At 42.8% G+C, this 21708-nt stretch overlaps 1 protein-coding gene across 1 annotated transcript; it reads left to right on the forward strand.

Moving 5' to 3' along the window:
• The first annotated feature begins 1543 nt into the window (after window positions 1-1543).
• LOC121867221 (protein trapped in endoderm-1-like) lies at window positions 1544-17685 on the forward strand. Its single transcript, XM_042367067.1, has 5 exons — window positions 1544-2304; window positions 13694-13952; window positions 14158-14278; window positions 16055-16207; window positions 16630-17685. The coding sequence occupies exons 1-5, from the start codon at window positions 2172-2174 to the stop codon at window positions 17095-17097; spliced, it is 1134 nt and encodes a 377-aa protein (XP_042223001.1). The 5' UTR covers window positions 1544-2171; the 3' UTR covers window positions 17098-17685.
• The last annotated feature ends 4023 nt before the right edge of the window (window positions 17686-21708 follow it).

The raw sequence follows: 21708 nt of genomic DNA on the forward strand, positions 1-21708 counted from the left end.
CTATTATTTTATGCATTACTGTACATTATTATTATTTTTTAATTACATTGAAAACAGTGAAAATTTATATTTCCCCGGTGTTTTTAACTAACAGGTTGAATTGGCAAAAGGAAATTTTTAGAGGTGCTATGTGAAGAAAGAAGACAGAAGGAGTGCAATGCTGACATTAGAAGAAAGTCGACGATGAAGAGGTGGATTAGAAGAAGGACCAACCCACCACAACTGCTGTACTGCCGGCATCCCCTATTTTTCAGATACCAGCTGGATGGAAGACGTGAGCTGTGCTGGACCCCACTAATGTACTGATGTGGTTGATGTTGTTGATGTACAATAAAAAGATATGATACCCTAACATGTGAAGCAGGAACATTGTTTGTGTATTTTGAAGTATTTTCTCTGATTTTTGTTGATGTTTACTACAAAGAATGCAAGAGTATTACACTAACTTCGGTTTCCTGTATGACTTGGAGAACTTCGAGATATGAAAGAAGACTACATCATGAAAGAGCGATGTATAGCTTTGGATAATTCATTGAGTGTTGGAAATTCTCACTATATTGATTGTGCAGACCTGTTCTCAGAGCTTCGAGTACTCCAAGAACTTATTCCTCAAGAAACAAACAGTGCACTTCAAGTCCTTCAGATTCTCAAGTCTCTAAATGGTTCCTTCCCTAAGGCAGAAATAGCATATCGGATTTTATTGACAGTTCCAGTCACAGTGGCATCAGGGGAGCGGAGTTTTTCCAAGCTGAAATTAATAAAAAAATATCTAAGAACAACTATGTCTCAAGAGAGATTGAATGCATTGGCTATGCTCTTCATCGAAAAGGAACTAGCAGAAAGTTTGGAATATCAAGATTTAATAGCAGTGAACATAATGTATAGTACCCCGATATAATAATGATATTAACGTGTCCATGTCAATGAGTGAATTAATAAATAGTTGTATCGAAGAGGTGTTTAACAAGTTGTCCCTTTAAGAACGTAATATATGTGTATTGACATACGAGATAAGATAAGCGTATTGACGCTGAGTAAATAACATCACGGCCACGCTACCCAACTCCCTGTCTTTACATCCTCCTTCTATAAATATTCTACCTATATGCAATATCCTCTTCTGGTGAGTTTTGTCTCATTATACTAGTCCATATCCCTCAGCATTTAAACATGTTGCAATTAGTAACCATGCTTGTTTCTTTAACGTAACAAGCTTCCCACAAGTACTTTTATTTTGCAAAATTTTCTCCTCTCCAATCAAATAAACTAAGAAATCCCGGGAAATTTTGGAGGTAAAAATATCCATGACGAGAGCTGCTACAATACTAAATTTGGCGCCAACGAAGGTAAAACAAACACACACAGGACCCATAATGCATCAGCGAAGGAGACAGTATTACCAGACCTAAAAAAATCATCCCGCAGGAAGTGGAAGAGGTTCGAGCATTTAAAAATACCGCTTAATGGAACAATACCTTCGAAAAGATTCTTCGTTGGAAGGGGTAGATGTTGTTTAATAATAATATAGCCAGACCACAATATACACACAAATTCAAACACATTAGCTCCTCTGCACATCGACATATAATATACACACACACACACACACACACACACACACCCACATTGCAGATCATTAAACAAGAGAATTTTAGACTGAACAACAGCATGATTTTCATGTGATCCTTTACCACCATCGATCTGCCTCTTTCACTTGGAACACTGCGGCGTTGATATTGATGATGCCACACCTAATGGTTTGTGTTAACAAGTTGAAGGACAAGTTCCTCGTTAACCTGATTAACATATCTTGATCTAAACTAGATTAATCTAATTTAAATAATGCATAAAGTAAGTTAGCCTAACTTATCAGTAAGGATCCCAGAAGAAAATATCAAGTGAAAGTGGGTTCTCATGTTTCCAAAGGCCCTTTAGTGGCAGTGCGGATACAGCACACTGTGCTAAACTAAAAAGCCTCGGTACACAAAGATGCAATGTGGCCAGTTTCACCTCCTAAGATAAAGTTAGATACCGTTTCTTATTTGGGTCGACTGGGATGTCCCGGATGCAAACCAATGACCTTTAGGAGAGGAGGCGATGTCTTATCCAGTCAGTCGCCGCAACCCTTTAACGTAACCTAACCTAACCCATGTTGTTTTATAGGATATAAGATGGAAGAGACGACGTTCTCAACAATGACAGCTGCAGCCACACCTCAGACAACAGCAGAAGATATATACGGTAGTAACCTGCTGGGTCTCACAGGTGCCTGCGTCTTCATCATCGCCATCGTCGGTGCAGTTGGTAAGTCGTGTGAAGCGTCATCGTTGGTATACTTGGTAAGTAAACAAAAAAGCATATGTACCCCGTGGGCTGGTGAAATCGAAAATGAGCAATAACACTAGAAGTACTGATGTATCAGATAGGTTGGTTTACCTCTGATGTTAGTACAATGTTTTGTGATAAAAGTTTGTGTTAATTGTATCTCTAGCTTTATCTTCTCTTGTTTCTGCTCTCTGTCTCGTTGGTTTAAATCAAAATGGCGCTGCTTTTCTAATTATCTTATCCTAAAAATTTCACGTTGTTGCTCATGCTCAAGTTATTTAAGTTTAATCTGATATTCCTAAGTTGTCATTGAATCACTGGACTTTCTATCAATATCTGTGTCTCCTGAGTCTCCAAGAAACTCAGTTCTGGTTGCCACTGCACCGATATTTTCTGGAGAACCTAAAAACTGGTACATTTAAGCCTAAGTTCCTTATGTCCTGTTTACTATCAGAACTTTTGAACTCTACACCTTACTGATATGCTAAAATGCTCTACTGATCTTTAGTTATGTGCATACCCTGAAATTTGTTTGCAGATGGGTCTGCTATGAATGACTTAACAGCAAAATTCTCCGTATTAATGAATAATGAGATGAAAGGAAAACAAATCTAAGGCTCTGGCAAATTTTGAAAAGCTCAAAATGAATCAATTCTTCCTGTAACCTACACTGAGTTCATACAAGATACCATGTAATAAGAAATAACTGATACCGAAAACTTTACAACGTTTCCAGCATGAAATAAGTTTGGACTTGTTCAGCCTCAAACACAAACTTAGTTATCACTACAATGCTAAACTACCCATTTATATATCAAAATTTAATGAAATATAAAAACAATCTGGCCTCCAGAGTGAAAAGAAAAATTTTGGCTGAGATTAAATCACTTATGTGGGGGTAATTAAGCATATCATAATTTTCTTAAACTATATTTAATATTTAGATTTATAAAAATAAACACGCCAATAAGAAGTTACACAAAAACTTAAAGAAATCACTATACAAGAGAGAAAATGAATAATGTTATGCCGAGGCATTATTTAATATTGTAGTTTTTGTGAACTGGGTGTTCTGGTTGTTTTTTTGCTCCAAGCAGCAGTTATTTTAGCACGTTTTGGAAGATTCCCTTGTATATTTTGATGTATAAACTATGTAAGAATCTTTGAGAATGTATTGCATCATTTTTTATTTGATTTACTTACGTATTGTCAGTCTTGATCATTCTAGAACTTTCCGGGTGTATCTCGTTCCCACCTGCAATGCCTAGATGGCGCTAGAATGCTCTAGGCGTCTGAAGAGAGGTAGAAAAGCATCAGCGAGCTGCCTATGGAAGCAGTTGCCCGTTTCTGCTCAGTGTGAAGTACAGTTATGGATAATTGCTGTTTAAGTATTGTGGAATTGTTGTGAGTGATGTAAAGTGAAAAGACTAAAGAATTGTACACTGGTAGTGTGCTGATTGTATATATTTGAAGTGAGAAGTTCAGCAATGAGGACATACTCTGTGAACAGCTTTGTGAAGCCTTAGTGATTATTAAAGTGGACTACAGCTCCCAAGTGTTTTTCTGTGACATGATGGAAAACTATCTGCCTGTTGTTTGTCTGTACACTGACACCGATCGTCGGGAAATTACCGAAGACTGGCGAGACAGCTAGTGGCATTTCGATAACACTTGTGATATACGACCTGGCCGCTGGTAACCAGCGATGGAAGCTGGTAAGCGGTGAAAGGGGTTCGTAACACTGGTGTCAGAAGTGGGATAGCCTAGCAGTGAGATATTAGTCAAGAACATAAGTCAGGCCAGGCAAGGGTGAGATTTCCATGGCTGATGTGATGTAATTCTTACACGCACAAAGAGAAGAACAGAAACAACTACTGCAAGAAGAAGAAGAAGAGCAGAAACATGAAAATATGCCTCTGCAAGTGAAAATTCATGAACAACTGCAGAAACAGAGAGAACAGAAGCAACAACTACAGCAGCTACAGGAAGAGATAGACAAAAAATTCATGAACCGGATGAGGCTTTGCAAATGATGTGTAACAGATGAGATGACGCGTTGAATGAGGAAGCTGGTGAAAAATTGAAGCAACATAAACAAAAACTGAGTGGTGAGATCACCAAGCTACGTACAGTCTCTGTCAAAAGTCCTGTGCCAGGCAGTTTTGTCTAACCTGGTTATGTGGCACTGTCGGACTCCCACCAAGAACATGCAAGGTGGAACTACCGGGACTATAGTTTAAGCGTCGCTCTGTGGCTTAAAGGGCATGTTTCATGTCTAGATTGCCACGTTGACAGCAATGTCAGGAGCAAACCAATGAATACCATTAATAGTGGCCTAAATTGAATGACGAGAACCAAAGTATTTGTGAGCACAGACGAAATGCCTCCTCGCACACACGCCGCACTAAACCATCTGCTAAACACCTTGACCGTGTGAACAATCCATTCTATGGCGTGTCTATGTGCACATCCTCTTTGAACTACACCATGTATCGATAATATGAGTGTTCTTATGTGAGTGTCAGGAGGACAGGTATAATAAACCTACATAAAGAGATACTTAAGTTCAAGTCATAGTTTCTGAGAGGAGGGTTAATGATGGTTCCAGACAGAAAGGCAGCAGGAGTGAGGTCCTCAAGTTAATTTTTCCTCTCGTTCCTCTTATCATCAGTGTCACATTTCATTGACAATCTTACTACCATTTTTATTATAATCAAGTGCCACACTTGTGATATTAACTTTGCACATTACAGAAAACACTGGTGGACAGTGCGGGCACACACACACATGTTTAAGCGTGGTTTGTTCGGGGGTGTGCTTCACATTCCAAGTAGTAAAATTGGTTTGAGTAAACTATGTTATATCATTCTTAAGTTGAGTTAAGTATTAAATATTTCGCGAATTAAAAGTGTTTCACATGAGGATAGGAAGAAAACATGTTACCTCGACAGAAAAAAATATATATCTATATATTTATAACACAAACAGAAGGAAAAAATATATGCAGCCCAGCATGTTTACGGTCACGAGGCCGCACCTGCCGTTCATAACGGGTGTTATCAAGTCTCCTGGAATGAACACAGCCGTGATTGCCCAAAAGTCCAGGTTCTACCCACATAATGATCTGTGAACGGTAGTCTCCCAACACTGTTTTTCTTCGAATCTTTCCATGACAGCAGGTGGATCCCAATTCCACGGATTCGTCGCCTAACTGTCCTAGCCGAGACCTCAAAGTGCAGCTGCTCCATCGTGGCCGTGGTGGCCATGATGGAGCAGCTGCACTTTGAGGTGAAAGAATGGTCGCAAATGTCTGCCACAATCCTAGTGTCGTTTTCTGCTCTGGTTAGTCTTGGCCGTCCTAATCTGGGAAAATCTGTTAAATTACGACTTTTCAAACTGCATTGTCGATCTCGAGACTCCCAACTGGCTTGCGACTCAGCGTTACGCTTGCCGACGAATTGCCCTCTGGGAGATATCATGGTATTGGTGTCCCATGGTTGCAGTTGGTGGAATGACCGAACGGTTGCTGTATGACCACATCATAACTTCGGATAAGTTAAAGGTTCTGGTGAATGGTTTAATTGTCCCTGTGGTGTAATTGTCAGCATGCGGAGCCGGGTTCGATACTCGAGCAGGGTGAAACTTGGGCAAGTTTCTCTACACCATTTGTCGCTGTCTACCCAGCAGTAATGGTTAGTTAGTGCAGTTGGAAATTCGCCAACTCAGGGTCTGATTGTTGTGTTGGCGACAGCTTCTACAATCTACACCTTAAACAAATTCACGCCTAGGTGACCCTTGGGTCGGCCATCCTTGTTACACAAGGGACAACCATTATTATTAATTGTCCCTAGAATCGTCATTTCCATATTACAATAAACTATGGTGTGCAATGAGACTGGCGTCATTAATAACTTCAATAAAAGCAACAGGAGAGGGATAATGTACCCATTACCACCAGTCTCCATTATGAACCTCTCTATTATGAATATGGTGTTTTATATAATATCTGTCCTCGAGGCATTCACATAAGAGAAATATTATTACCGATAAGTGGTGTAGTTCAAATTGGAGGAGCACATAGACAAGCTCTAAAATGGATTGTTTCCATAATTCAGGTGTCTATCAGATACAATGTGTGTTCGGATTTTTGAAGTGTGTTTGTAACATGTAAGTAATTTATTTCTCCTAAGACATAACATTTTATATTCCAATGAGCATACTTATGTAATATGACATGAAACAGTAAGAATTCACCGCAAACGATTCATGTCCTTTCTTTATGCAAGGCAGCACGGTTGTTTTACATGGATACAAGTGTTAAATTAAAAATCGAAAGTATGATGAGGTAGACATGAGTCATCAAGGCACTGGGTTTTGCTACTGACTGACAGTAGCCAATATCACTGATAATGTTATGTTAAAAGGAATACCATTAATCATCGATAAATTGTGTAGTTCATAGAGGATATGCACATAGAGACGCCATATAATGGATTGTTCACAGAATCGGGTTTCTGGCACACGCTATGTGAGTTCGTGCGTGCGTAACTCCGACGGTGCCACATAACCGATCCAGCCAAAACTGCCTGGCACAGGACTTTTGGTTGGTACTGTACATGAATAACTAAAGAAAGCCAGTAGTAGTAGGATAGAAGTGATGGAGAATTGTCTAAGAGCGGGGATATCAGCCAAGATCTAGTATTCCTATAATTGTGATAGTGTGCGTGAAACATCGTTTTTACACGCTTAGAGGAGAGTGAATAGTGCTGAAAATTATGGAAAATACGATAAGGGTGTAGAAAAAGGAAGTGTTGAGTTGAATTACAGAGCACCTGAGTTCAGACCACGAGCTACGTCAGATGAAGTGGTGAGCTATCCAAAAGACCCAATAAAGAAGAAACCACAGGAATTCAATGGCAAGGTCTCATGGGGTGCATACCAACCCCAAGTTCGTGACAAACTTATTACGTTATTGTTAGAGTTAATAAGTTTTCATGGTTGTCACAGGCTTTATTTACCTATTTTCACTGTAAATGATTGTATTTCATTCCCAGAATTGGCTTATAATTCAAGAAAATAGGAAAATGAGGTGCACCTTAGCTTGGGATTCAAGTTTTTCATGCTCGTAAATCGTGTAGCAAGAGTAAACGCTTCGTGCGACTGACAACGTTTTGAGAGTGCAAGCATACCAACCACACTCCGCCAGTTGATACACCTGACTACACTACGATGACGTGGTAACAACAAACGACGGTCGGGAACCGCCATGGTCCTTCTTGAAAAATCACACAATGTTTCTTCCATTGTATTACTACCGCCGGGATACCACAGCGTGGTATACACCACGGCAGTTCTTGCAATTAGCCCTATTTGCATTGCAGACATGCAGTAAATAAAGAAGTGAAAATTATGTTAGTGTCTGGCAGCTGAGATGGCGTGTCGTCATACAAGACTTCATTTGCGTGAAGATGCGTCCAATCAGGGCGCCGATGCGAAAGTGTTAAGTCAGTTAAGAAGGTTGTTAAAATGCGGGGGCAAACACCACGCCTGGAACCCTGGATGCTCCGAGAGGACAAAGAGGGTCCAGGCAAACCGACCAGCAGCAAGACCGGCCCCCACCGCCTGCACACCAGCCCAACCAAGTACCTTCGTGTGGGGAACCCAAAGGCCAAAACAACAAAGCCAACCTCCTCAGCCGGTCAACACCCAAAGTGCAGCCCAGTTTCCTGGCCTCACTACGGCCACACCTCAGCCACCCAAGCAGCAGACAACGACAACCACGAAAAAGACAAAAGAAGCACATACCAAGGCACCAGAAGGAATGATACACGTATCAGACCTAGACAAGGTACTGACAACCTCCGCGGAGGGCCTAGCCGGACTACTGGGCCACAAGATCCAACCCACACAGCTCCAAATACTCTTGGGGAGCGTCCTCGGGCAAGTCGCCACAGCTCCAGCCACCTCAGTGGAGGAAGCCACGCCGGTCCTCACACGAGTGACAGCCGAGGTACACTCTACACCGAAAAAGGCCACCAGAGAACCCAAGATACCGACAGCTCCCAGAAAGAAATTGGACGTTTCAACTCCCCTGAACCGAACCACGGCCCAGAAGGCAAAAACCACAGAACAAGAAGATATGAACCTGATCCAGTAGGAATCGGACTTGAACATTTCCATCGAGGACCACCAGAAGTCCCCGATGAAATAGTGGTGGGAAACATCAGCACCCTGAACATCCTTACATGGAATGCTCAGGGCATCAAAAACAAGAAACACCTCCTGCAAGAAGCAGCAGCCAAGGACAAGCTTGACATCATACTGCTACAAGAAACACTTCTACAAGAACACCACTGTTTCAAATTCAGTGGTTACAAGACATACAGGAGGCATTTCACGCAGGCGTCAACAAGAGGATGTATGATCTTGGTCAAGTCAAGCATACCCTCCTCAGAGGTCACGCAGCAATTTCCATGTGGGGAAAACATCGAGACACAGGCCGTCAAAGTAATCCTCCAAGAACGGGAATTAACTGTTCACAACATTTACAAGAACCCAAGGGGCTCACTGGAGGTGACTCAATTATTCGCTTCGGCCGCTGACCACGCCACACTCATAGGAGGGGATTTCAACGCACATCATCCCTTCCTAAGCTCGGTAAGCCCCACAAATGAAGACGGCCTACACCTATACACCACCTTTCAAGACACACCCGAGATCTGCCTCCTGAACACCGGAAAGCCCACCCACACTAGAGGAGGAAGGCTAGATCTAACCTTCGTCTCCAGTGCACTACAGCCTTCGGCCTCCTGGCAGCTACACCCCACGCTGACCAGCGACCACTTCGCCACCCTAACAACGCTGAAGGTGAACAAACTCCCCACTCCACCCCCGCCGAGATGGAGATACAATACCCAAAAGGCTGACTGGGGACTCTTTAAGAAACACCTGGCTAAGTGGCGCGGAATATCACAGCCGGCCGGCGCAGCACCCGTGGACGAGACAACCCTCCACCAACAATTGGTCGAGGCGTTTCACCAAGCGGCAGAAGAGGCTATCCCAAAAACAAAACCCACATCAAGACAGTACAATGATTACTAGTACTACTGTCCCAGGGTGAAAGAACTCAACCACAGAGTGAACATGGCCCGAAGAAACTACAGGAGACATCTCACGGAAACAAACAGACATCTCCTGCAAGTCATAGTTAAGGATACCAGGGAAGAGAAGGAAGAAATAAAAAACGTAAGCTGGCTCAAGTGGTGCTCCGAACTGAACGAGCACACCTCCCTTGGCAAGATGTGGGCCCAGATTCGAAGGGCATCTGGGAAGGCAACACCACCACCACCAACCCATCCCAACCCAGAAGAGGAAGCCGAGAGACTTGCAAAACTGTTCTCTGACCGAGCAGCAACGAAAAACCTCCCGAGACAGGCGGAGGAGACACAACGGCGTCTGCGACAGGCCAGACTCCAGATGATCGAAGAGGCCTGCAACAGTGAAGATGACACCGACAGACCATTCAACCAGCAAGAACTCCAGAAGTCGCTAAAACGAAGCAAGGACACAGCACCAGGGGCCGACAGGATAACCTACTCCATGCTTTCCCATGCCGGTAAAGCCGGACACGAGGCTTTGCTACAAGTCATCAATGCTTCGTGGACAGCACAAAGACTCCCACCGGAATGGAAGAAGGTAGATATACAGCCCATTCCGAAGCCCAGAGAACCAGACAAACCGAGGCCCATCTCCCTTCTCAGCTGCATAGCGAAGACGGGAGAAAGAATGGCTCTCAACCGACTCAAGTGGAAAGTAGGCAGCCCACACCCACACATTTTTGCTTACACCGAGAACACCGGCACAGGCAACAACATCGCAGAGATACTCAGCACAGTGGACTACAAACCAGCTCTGGTGGTCTTCCTCGACCTGGAGAAGGCCTTCGAACTAGCAAATCCATTGGCCATTACAACGACGCTCGCTGAAAAAGGCGTCAAAGGAAGGTTGCTGGGGTGGATCCAGAACTACCTCACACAGAGAGAAGCAAGAGTACGCTTTCAGGGAGCAACCTCAAGCTACAGGGTCCATGAAAACGGAACCCCACAAGGAGGCATCCTCAGTCCAATGCTGTTCAATGTCCTGATGGAAAATCTTGTCAAACTTCCTTTCAGACAAACAGCCAAGCTCCTATGCTATGCAGACGACTTACAGCTTATAGTAAGAGGATCAAACAGACTAGCCAACACGCAACACGCACTCCAACTTATAGAAGAGGAGCGCAACAGACTTGGACTCAAGATAAATCCAGCCAAGTCGAAAGCGATGGCCATCTGCACAAACACATCAGACAAGATGCTCTCCATACAAAACACGCCTGTAGTCTGGACCAACACCCACCAGTGTCTTGGAATCTGGTTTGACCAGAAACTGACTTTCAAGCCGCAACTCCAGTATCTCAGGCACAGGACGAAGAGCAGACACAATATAATGAGGTCGCTCACCAGCACAACCGCAGGAGCAAACCTTCATGTGCTCAAAGCCTACTACACGGCCGCCATCAGATCGCTGGTAGATTACAGTGCTCCAGCACTCATTGGACTGAGAGAAGACCAAATAGCTAAGCTAGAAGTCATCCAAAATAATGCTCTCAGGACCATGCTCGGAGCACCCATGTGGACCAGAATTTGCAATTTGCAAATGGAAACTGAACTACCACCCCTGGCATTACGAATCAAGCAAGTGACAGCCGGTCTCCTCGCCAAAATCTGTAGATCAGATAAGCCCACAGCTGCCAAAATTCGCATCAGTGCCTCCCTCCACCTCGACCACAGAATCCGAGGGGCCACCTGGTCGCACGAGGCAAGCGAGGTCATCCGACACCTGCAAGGAGAAACACTCGTCAAGAACAACCAAGACACACGAGACAATGGTTACGTAGTTCCTCCACCATGGAGCCCTCCACCAGCCACATTCAAAATTACCGACCTAGGCGATAGTAAAGCCAACCTCCAGAAGGAGGACCTCAAAAAAATAACTCTGGAAGCCATAGCCACCGAGACACCGGCTGATGCAGCATCATACTTCGCAGACGGCTCGGTGGATCCAAAACATCATACATCCGGAGCGGCCTTCTACACCCAAGGTCAGACCCTCCGATGGAGACTTTCTAATGACTGCTCCACCCTACAAACAGAGCTGGTAGCAATCTCAAAGGCCCTACAACACGCTGCAACACAACACAACAAGTCCATCATAATTCACACGGACTCGAAATCGGCCATGCAGGCGCTGCAACACAGTCAACCAAGAGACAACGTCCACATCATAACCTCGATCCTCGCACAGCTACAGGAATTCCAAAGACAAAACCGCCCAGTCGTCTTACACTGGATTCCCAGTCATGTAGGGATCGGAGGAAACGACGTGGCAGACGAAGCAGCCAAGGCAGCTACACGTTCTAGTAGCGTACACATTCAAGTTCCAGCAAGCGTGCAACAGATCAAGAATCACCTCAGAAAGACTAGCAAGCTCCACATCAAAAAGAGCTTCCTTCACGCATTCAACGCTGGTTCCCAATCAGCCAAATGGTACCTGGCGGCTACAAAAGGGGAACCACCTTTCGCGGACAAGAAAACACCAAGACAAACCCAAGTCAGCCTTCATCGACTACGACTAGGGTACAAGTGCTCCTGGCAGATGATCGGAAATGACGTCATGGAATGCACCTACTGTCAGGAGCCAGCAGCCAACCCACTTGAACACTATCTCCTCGACTGCGAAGTCACACAAAGCCTCCGAAACAGAACTCAAATCTCCCAAGAAGCACACACAACACCAGCGGCCACTCTAACCCGAAAGGCCCAAACAAACCACATTCACCACCTTCTCCGGGTCATCACACGATACCCACCACCCAGATAGCTTAGAAAGTATCCTCTCCCAGCAAGTGCGGACCCCAGTTCGGGGGGCGCGCCACTCCGAAACTGACCACGTCCAAGAGTGGGGGTTGGTGGTAAGCGTCCACTGATCGGGGTCCGCTCACACTTGCAACCTGCAGTATCCTTCCAAATCTGCAGGTGGGACCACCTCCAATCCCAATCCGGTCTGGCTGCTCCAGGAGCTCCAGCCGGAACCACCAAACGGGCCGCCTATAGGCAAAGGCCCGTGTCGGACTACGGTCCGACAATCTCAACAACAACATCAACGCTTATCGGAAACATCGACACACCTTACCCACTCATACTCACCACCACCCACACTCACCTGTCCAGTTCCGCCATTGATAACAGAGCAACAGATTCTTGAAAAACAGTTAGTTTCAAAAGCTTTGACTATACAGTAATTATGTTCCCATTAATACACAAAAGAAGACACGACTCATTAGAAGGGTATGAAGAAACTGTTACTCCCTCTCTCGAGGTAGGGAGAGAAAAAACTGCTGACGTGTAAGTCATCAGAACTCACATCACTCTTAGCATAAAGTAGATACGAGGAGTTATGTCACTCCTTAGAAATACCACAGGATACGAGAGAGATAAACGTGAGGCGTAATATACAACCTTTACCGAACGTAAGATTTGGTAGGCTTTCTTCACTACTTGACAAATAAGCATCTTTCAACATTGTAATTCGAATCTTTTCAGTATAGGTTAAATTATCACAGGCTACAGTAATCGACCCTGTGGTAATAACTGAAGTAAAAAAAAATGGTACTATGTTTGTGTCTTTGGATTTTGTGTGTAGTGAGACATTTCCAGTATACTAATGTCTAGCAGGATTTCGGTCTCCATAAAACTGTTTTTGTTCAATTGAAGTGGATTTAAGATTATAAAGATTTTTGTTTTACTGTGGAATATAAAACGATGTTATAATGCACGTTGAAGGCTACGGTACATAATTACAACTAGGGAATGATTTAATTTCATCACCGAAATATGATAGAAAAATATCATGATAGAGGCTAATCATACGGACAATTTCGTCACGTTGTCTCTCGTGATGGCGGAGACTTGAATGACTCGCGAGAAACATTACTTAACTGAACCTAATATAAGCTAACTTGGAGCGAGTGACAACTAAGCACATTTTCTTGGCCATCGCAGGAGACAATCTTACGAGATTTGTTCATAAGATTGACCAAGGCGAAATATTATTCCAGTTTGTTAAAGGCTTGAGAATATACATTCTTAGATTTTAACTTGTTCTATTTAATGTTTGGTCGCGCTTCCTTCATCAATAAACATATATATTAATGGTTATTCTATGTCTCAAAAGACACGGTATAAATTTACAAGCATTAAACTGCTCATCAGAGCACCAACTCGACTGAGCTACCACTCACTAATATATTTTCTCTCAAACCTTAAAGGTAACTCTCTCGGGTCCTTGGCTCTCCTGATGAGCAAGAAACTCCGTCAGAGTCCTTCCACAGCGTTCATGGTCAACCTTCTTGTCTGCCTGTTACCCGTGTGTGCCTTCGGGATGCCTATGTATGGAGTCGTGTGTCTGCAAGCTCAACAGTACGGCGATGTTACATTCTCAAAGGAATTGTCCTTGATATTTTCTACAATAGGCCTCATACTAGGTCAAGTGCACATACACACCATCTGCGCACTCGCCTTCAACAGGTAAGAGATTTGTCTCATAGCTAAGATAATCCTATCTGTAAGGTATACGGAATATGTTAATTTTATTAATTTGGAATGTGATTTGACGTATAAATATCACGAAATATATTACTGAAGACATTATTAATCTAAATTGTAAAATTCTTGATAAAAATTAAATCACATTAAGTTGAAATGTGAAGTAATTGGTAAAATCCTGGTGCAGACTGCTAGCTGTGGCGTACCCAATGTTGTACAAGCAAGTGATGCAACAAAAGAAGGTGATTTACTACTTGATCATAATCTGGGTCTACTCCGCCCTACTCTGGCTCCCTCTTACCTTCGGGGTGAGTACCAACAAAACATTGCTTGACAAATAAAAAGTAAAAACGTATTGTTTTCTAAATGATGTCATGTTTGTTTAGAGTTATTAAGAAAACAGTTTTTTGAGTAGTAACCTGTTTATTTGTTTATTAATAAATTATATGCATTTTACTCAAATAAATAGTAAAAACGCTTTGGCATTAATGCTTCGACAATTTACTAATAATTACTACCTAACGTACATTAACTTGGGTTTGGTTTACTGACGTAAGTAGCATTCACTGAGGGAATTGGTCTCATAATGCCAGGCGTCAAGAGCTGTTAGTTGACCATGTGGTGGTCGGTGAAATAAAGCTCTCGGTTAGATATATGACGGTGGCAGGCTGGCTGGCTGGCTGGTGAACGATAATACGATAACACCATACTGAGTTTCAAATAGTCTAGTGTGTCCTAGTAAATTCCATGAACGCACAAACTGTTTCGTTGCTCCCACACGTTTCCAGTTTTCGCTTGGTACCTAGAAGTGGTTTTAACCACAATTGTCTTCCTACTTTGGCAACCTGTAAACACTTTATCTCTCTCAAACCTAATTCAGATACGAGTTTAATTGGTATTATTATTATTATTATTATTATTATTATTATTATTATTATTATTATTATTATTATTATTATTACTATTATTATTTGAGTGGCACACTATCACCGTGTAGGAATCACACGCCTACAAAGGGATGGCTTGAAATATATCTAACTCACTCCTGTGCTTTTTAGGAATTAAGAGGGAAGGGGTTGTTTTTTTTGGGGGGGAGGGGGGTGGATGTTAGAGGTTAGGTGGGCAAGGTAGAGAGACAGCGAAGTAGGACAAATGAAAGAAAGGAAAGGGGGGATGACGTTTGGTAGGGTTCACACTGGATAACACCCTTCTCACATCTGACTTGGGGGTTTGAACCCGTGATCGCATTGGTGAGAGTTATGCGCGCTGCCATTATACCAACCTTGTGCTCTCAGAGTCGCTGGTTCGGGCCCAGTGCTTCAGTTCATCTGGTTGTGCTTAGAGGAACAGTGAGAGAATGAATTATCTTCCAAGCTTTGACCGATGTATAAAATGTAACCTGACTACTCAAACACAGTGAATGGTGTCAATGGTGACCCCTTTCCAAGGTTCCACGGGGATCCACACATGCGTGTGTCGAATGGTTCAACCGTTTTGCGATGTATTTGTCAAAATACCGGATGATATTTCATTTTCTCATTGTACCAGTCTTTCTAGTTGGGGAATTAAAGGTGATCAAGAATAGTGCCGACTATACTGCCTCCTTACCTACTGAAAAATATATTTTAATGTTCTGTTTGTACTCTGGCCATAACAGGCCATCAGACCTACGAGATTCACCTTCACTTCAAACCTCATTTTTCTTTTTTGACATTTATGGTAACCCTTTGAGGAAGAAAGTTTAACCGTTTGAGAATAATGGTTTAACCTATTGAATATAATGATTTAACCCTTTGGGGATAATGGTTTAACTCTTTGAAAATAATGATTATTCCTTTGAGGATGATAGCTTAACCGTTTTGAAAAAGGTATTTTAAAACTCTTAGGATGATTTTAACCCCTATAAGAATGATGGTTTAACCCTTTGATAATACTAGTTTAATACTTTGATGATAATTATTTTACCCTTAAGGATGATGGCTTGTGACCCTTTCGCCATAGGCACCATTAAAATTTCTGCATCTATTCTCTACCAAAGTCTGTATATTTTCGAACAGGATAAATGTATCTGTTTGAACATACAGGTATTTGGCCAATTGGAGTTTGATAATGTGGAACTGATGGTGTCGATAAAGGATAATTCCGGGAGCAGACTGAAGAAAGCCATACACGTGTTCTTCACCTTCATACTCCCCACCATCTTTACTAGTGTTTGTTACGTCAACATGTACATTAAGGTAAACTCTCTCTCTCTCTCTCAATTAAGTGTTTATTTATTCCCTTCCACAACACTCATAACTCAGATTTCAAAACTTGAATTTTCATAAAAACAAAAACGTAAACCACACGATATGATGAAAAAATGGATACTAATATATTGTGAACTATGTCATCAGTATGTGTTTACAAAGTTATTTTTAGTCACTCAAGCTTAACATTTAAAGAGCTACTTGACGTAGTTAAAATCTGAGAAATATAATGAATATATTTTCGTTGCTAAGAGTTTTTTTTTAATTTTCGGTGTCTCAGTGGCCTGGGTCTTTGTACTGTACTTTAAATATTAGTTTCTAGACATAAAACAATTTTTTAACCTTAAGGAGTACTGTAACATTCCTTGAATTTTTGTCTTCTAAATTAATGGTATTTGTGATATGGGCAGGTGCGTCACTCAAGAGAGGCGAGGCTGGCCCGACGTCGATGCAAGAGTGTTACTGAGAATGCTGAAGACAATGTCCTTCGCCAGTGGGACGATCATGTCACCCGCACCATCTTCGTCGTCTTTGTCGTGCTGCTATCCTGCAATTTGCCGCACATAGTCATCCACATCTATCACCTCCACAACAAGTTTCCTACCGTCTGGCTCCTCCTTCACTTAATCTTCTGGCTCCAGTTCTGCGTCGACCCCATAGTGTATGTGACCATGAGCCAACAGTACCGCAACGCCACCCTTCAATTCCTCTCTAACTTCTGCTCTTATTTCGCCGTCTTTCAGGTCTCTGATTCAGAGGTAAAATCTGAACCCAAAAGTGATCTGAAGACTGATCTCGCCTTGCAGATTCAGGCGACCTCTAAGCAGGCCATGACACCTCTCCCGAAAGTTAAATTCTCAACTGAATTAAATGTGTAAACCATATATATATATATATATATATATATATATATATATATATATATATATATATATATATATATATATATATATATATATATATATATATATATATATATATATATATATATATATATATATAGAAGTATGTCTGTATGTGTGTTTGTGTGTGTGTGTCCGCACGAGAACCTCGGAAACTACTTTACCGATCTGTAGTGATGATGGATGGTGTTATATGTAGTAAACTTACTTGAATATACATGGATCTGGTTACTTCTTATACCAAAGCAAATTTAGAATTAAGGTGTTATTATTGTAATTAGGACAAAGAGTGGTTGTTTTCCGTAGGGTTTCGATGTTTTTTTCAATTAATATATTTTTTTTATAAAAGCTCTATAATAGAGTGGATGGGCATTATAGTCAGACATTGTGTGTGTTAATTTGTCTATGTTACTCTCTGGCTGTTTGTATGGCTTTAATTCTTACTGCACAGACCAAATACTGTGTGAACAGGCTGTCACATTATTAAGTAGTGAGGGGAGGTCTTTTGTGGGTTAGTATCTCGCTCGAGTGGCACTTGATTTTCATATTTATGATGTTGAATGCCATTGTTAGAGAAGGACAGTCGACATTTCATCCAGGCTGTAACATAACTTCTGGGCTGCTGTTTCTGTTTGGATATCGCCTCCGCGAGTCTGGCATAGAAGCATCTTGCACTTAGTCCCATCCACCAGAAGTTGTGAACACTAGAGGAGTGAAGCTGCCTTGATCAACGTTCTGAATTCTCTCCCCTTATTCCCTTACCTTGTCGTTCTCGTTCCTCCTGTGTGCAGCATCGAGAGCTAAGTTACGGTGACATGCGGCCATGGGATAAAAAATCTACTATTACAACTACTACTTTGCTGTCACTTAGAATCGAGTATGACGATCATCCATTCATCCAGCTATGATACAATGATATGAGTTATTAAGGATGCCACCTTGGTTGATGAGTTCTGAGGTGACTAAGGAGGCCGATACGGGACCTGCAGGGACGATCACAGATGTTGCACACGTGAGGAGCTACATCTAGTGCGGGAGGGTCGGTAGCAAGCGTCTTTCCGGCGTTGGCACTTGTCTGCCTTGTTATGCAGTCAGGCTAACTGCAAAGTAATCATCTCCCAGGTGAGAGGTTGATTTGGCACTTTTTCAGGTTTGTCTTAAGATTATCCTTATACCTTTTCAGTTGCCCGCCTGATGTATGTTTACTGTTCGTTAGGTGACTGTAACGGAGCTGGCTAGTTCGGCGTAGCTGTTCACGGATAATGGCAGCCTCGAGGCTACTAATGTTGGTGTCAGCAGGAATATTAGCTTATGTTCTCTTTTCTTCCCATTTAACTCGGAGAATGGAACTTAGACTACGTTGATGAAAGTTTTCAAGTGCCTTGATGTGTCTCCTGTATGTAACCCATATCTCGCTGCAATGTAGCAGGGTGGGGAGGACCACTGCTCGAAGACACGGTTTCGGAATCTGCCAAGGGCTTGAGATGCACATCTGATCCGATGCTGAATCTCTTCATCGATGTCCACAGTGGTGGACAGGTAGGAGAAGAAATACCGAAAGTGTATTAGGGACTGTCCCTGGCTTTTGTAGATGGTCATGGCAAAGCTCTCTTTAACCGGGAACTGAAGTCGCTTGAACTCAAATGGCAGGTCAGTGGTATAAAAACGTCCTCTCCTTTAGCTTTTCCTGTCAGTATTGTAGCTTCCAGTATAGTGGCATCATGTTCTTCACCACCAGTCTTGTGCCATTGCAGAGGATTGGTGTTCAAGATTTCTTAAGAGCATTATAGGAGTTCCAATCTTGAGAATAAGGTGGTGAGGAGGCATTCCAGCGGGCTCCAAAGAATTAAGGAATTCTGCAGGGTACCGGACTGCTTGTTCCTGGTTGATTACTGTATCAACAGATTTGAATGAGGTCTCACTGCCTGGAAGCTCTCTGAGTAGAGTCATGTTGATTTCAGCCACTGTTTCATTCTTTGGTGCCAGAATTGCGCGTTCACGCAGCCGCTTGTGATCCTTGTAGTGGTGGATAATGTTTGGGTAGACCATGTTAGTGAGCTCAGTTGAGGACTTTACAACATTTCCACATCCACAAAGAGAGGAAAAGAAAGAGAATATATACATTGGAGAATTACTAAGGAAAGAAACAGAGGAAATTGTATAAAAGATTGAGAGAGAAAGACACTTTTAACTATTAAACCTTACCATATTAAAGTGTTTATAGTATATCATCTGAAGTCTTATATATGAATGGTAGTTATAACCTTATATCTTAACAACTCTAATATTTTAATCCTTTCTTATGATGTTGAGCCCAAATAATAATGAATGAATAATGTGGTTTTTTTTCACACGCATATCTAGTATATTGGGAGCCCTCCCCTCCCCTCCCCTCCCCTACCTTCCCCTCCCCTCCTCCCCCCTCTCCTCCCCTCCCTTCTCCTCCACAAAAAAATCACTATTTATAATGTAATAATTCAGCCAGATCAAGACATGGGCATGTGGTAGACCTCGTTTCTGCCACTCAATGGAATACATGTAGCTCCGTGTAGGGCCAAAGATCAATAGTTCATTAACGGTGTATGTAAGTTTCACTATGTTTTTCACTACAACGGTACAGCAAAGTATATTTTTTTAGCATTAAACTGTTATTATTTTATTGTCTAATCATCACTACATATAACATCATCCATCATCACTACATATAACACCATCCATCATCACTACATATAACACCATCCATCATCACTATAGATAGGTAAAGTAGTTTCCGAGATTCTCGTGCGGACACACACACAAACACACACAGCTGAAGGCTGGAGCACACCTGCATCGCCCCAAGCTACTGTCCTGGCCACGTGGCCACACACCTGCAACCACCAGTGAGGCAAGACACGCCCTGTAGGGGCTCCGGGTTTTGGCGTACAGGCCGAGCCGGTTGGCCCTGCACCCTGGTATATCCCAAAGCGTGGGAACGGTTATCCTGATGGCAGTGTTATCGCGCGACTCAAGTCACTAAACATATTCCACGCGCATAGCCGTAGACAGGGCCGTCATACACATAAGCCCATTAGGACCGTAACCTCCACTAGGAAACCGGAGAAACCCACCCCTGACAGACCGTACCACTACACTGAAGTTCCATGGATATGGTATGATCTCCCGTCTCTACTGCTATCCAACGTCACTTCCCTAGCTAACAAGTTTGACGAGCTGGCAACTACAGTCAGGTCAGCCGCCGCGAGCGTCGTTGCCATATGTGAGGCTTGGCAAATTGTGCCTGAAACGTGTCATATTGAGGGATATCAACTCTTTCATCACCTTCGTTCACATAGACGCGGAGGGGGCATTGCCCTCTTCTGTCAAGATGACCTACGCCCGTCACGCCTGGATGTTCAAGTCCAGCAGATGTGGAAGCATTATAGGTACGTGTTGTGCCACGGGCCCACCCGCGCCACACTGCTTCCATCATAATCTGTGTGGCATACCTTCCGCCTCGCTCACCCACCAGAGACACTCTTATGAACCATGCGGCGGTCGACAAAGTTAAAAAGAAAACTCAGAAATTCGAGGTGTGGGTTAGGACAAATGATGAGCAAGACAGGAGGATGAATGCCATATCCAGGAACCAAGCAAAGTCAGAGAGTAGAAGGGCTGATAAAAGATCCAGAGGCGGATTGCGAGCGAGGTCAAGACAAAACCAAAGGCGTTTTACCGTTACGCAAAGTCGAAATTAAAAACGCGAGTAAGTGTATCGGACCTGGGGCTTGAAGATGCTAGTTGCGCAGACTCTGACCAGGACAAGGCGGAGGCATTGAACAGTTTCTTTTCCTCGGCGTTCACAAGAAAGGATGACACATCGCTGACCCACATTGTATTATCAGAAGAGGTTATAAGAGATAAATTGTCAAAGCTAAAAGTTCATAAGAATCCTGGCCCTGACATGGTACATCCCAGAGTGCTAAGAGAGTTGTCTAAAGAGCTTGCTGAGCCCCTGAAGAATCTGTTCTGTAGGTGCCTGGATGAGCAAAATGCCCCCAGTGAATGGAAAATGGCTTATGTGAGTCCTATTTTCAAGAAGGGTGATCGTCATTCCACGAATAGTTATAGACCAGTGAGCCTGACCAGTATAGTGTGTAAACTACTTGAGAACTTTATAAGAGATTCCGTGATGGAACATCTATTACGAAACAACCTTGTAAACGAATGCAAACGGTTTTATGCCGGATCGATTCTGCTTAACACAATTACTGAAGGTACTGGATGTTTTGACCCAAATTCTGGAACAGGGTAGCAATATTGACAATATATATCTTGATTTTACCAAGGCTTACGACAGCATCCCCCATGAAGGGCTGATAATTAAATTTAAGGGGAAGTGTCCTAGCGTGGATCGAAGTCTTTGTGCATGATCGAAAGCAGTGTTTGGTGATTAATGGTACGAAACCCTCATGTGTACCCGTGACAAGCAGGGTATCACAGGGTAGTGTCTTTGGCCGTTATTGTTTATTTATTTCATAAATAACATGTCTGAAGCTATACACTCCTCCATTCAAATGTTTACGGACAATGCCAAGGTATTTAGGG

The sequence above is a fragment of the Homarus americanus genome, unplaced genomic scaffold (assembly GCF_018991925.1).
Source record: "Homarus americanus isolate GMGI-L3 unplaced genomic scaffold, GMGI_Hamer_2.0 scaffold6317, whole genome shotgun sequence".
NCBI lineage: Eukaryota > Metazoa > Arthropoda > Malacostraca > Decapoda > Nephropidae > Homarus > Homarus americanus.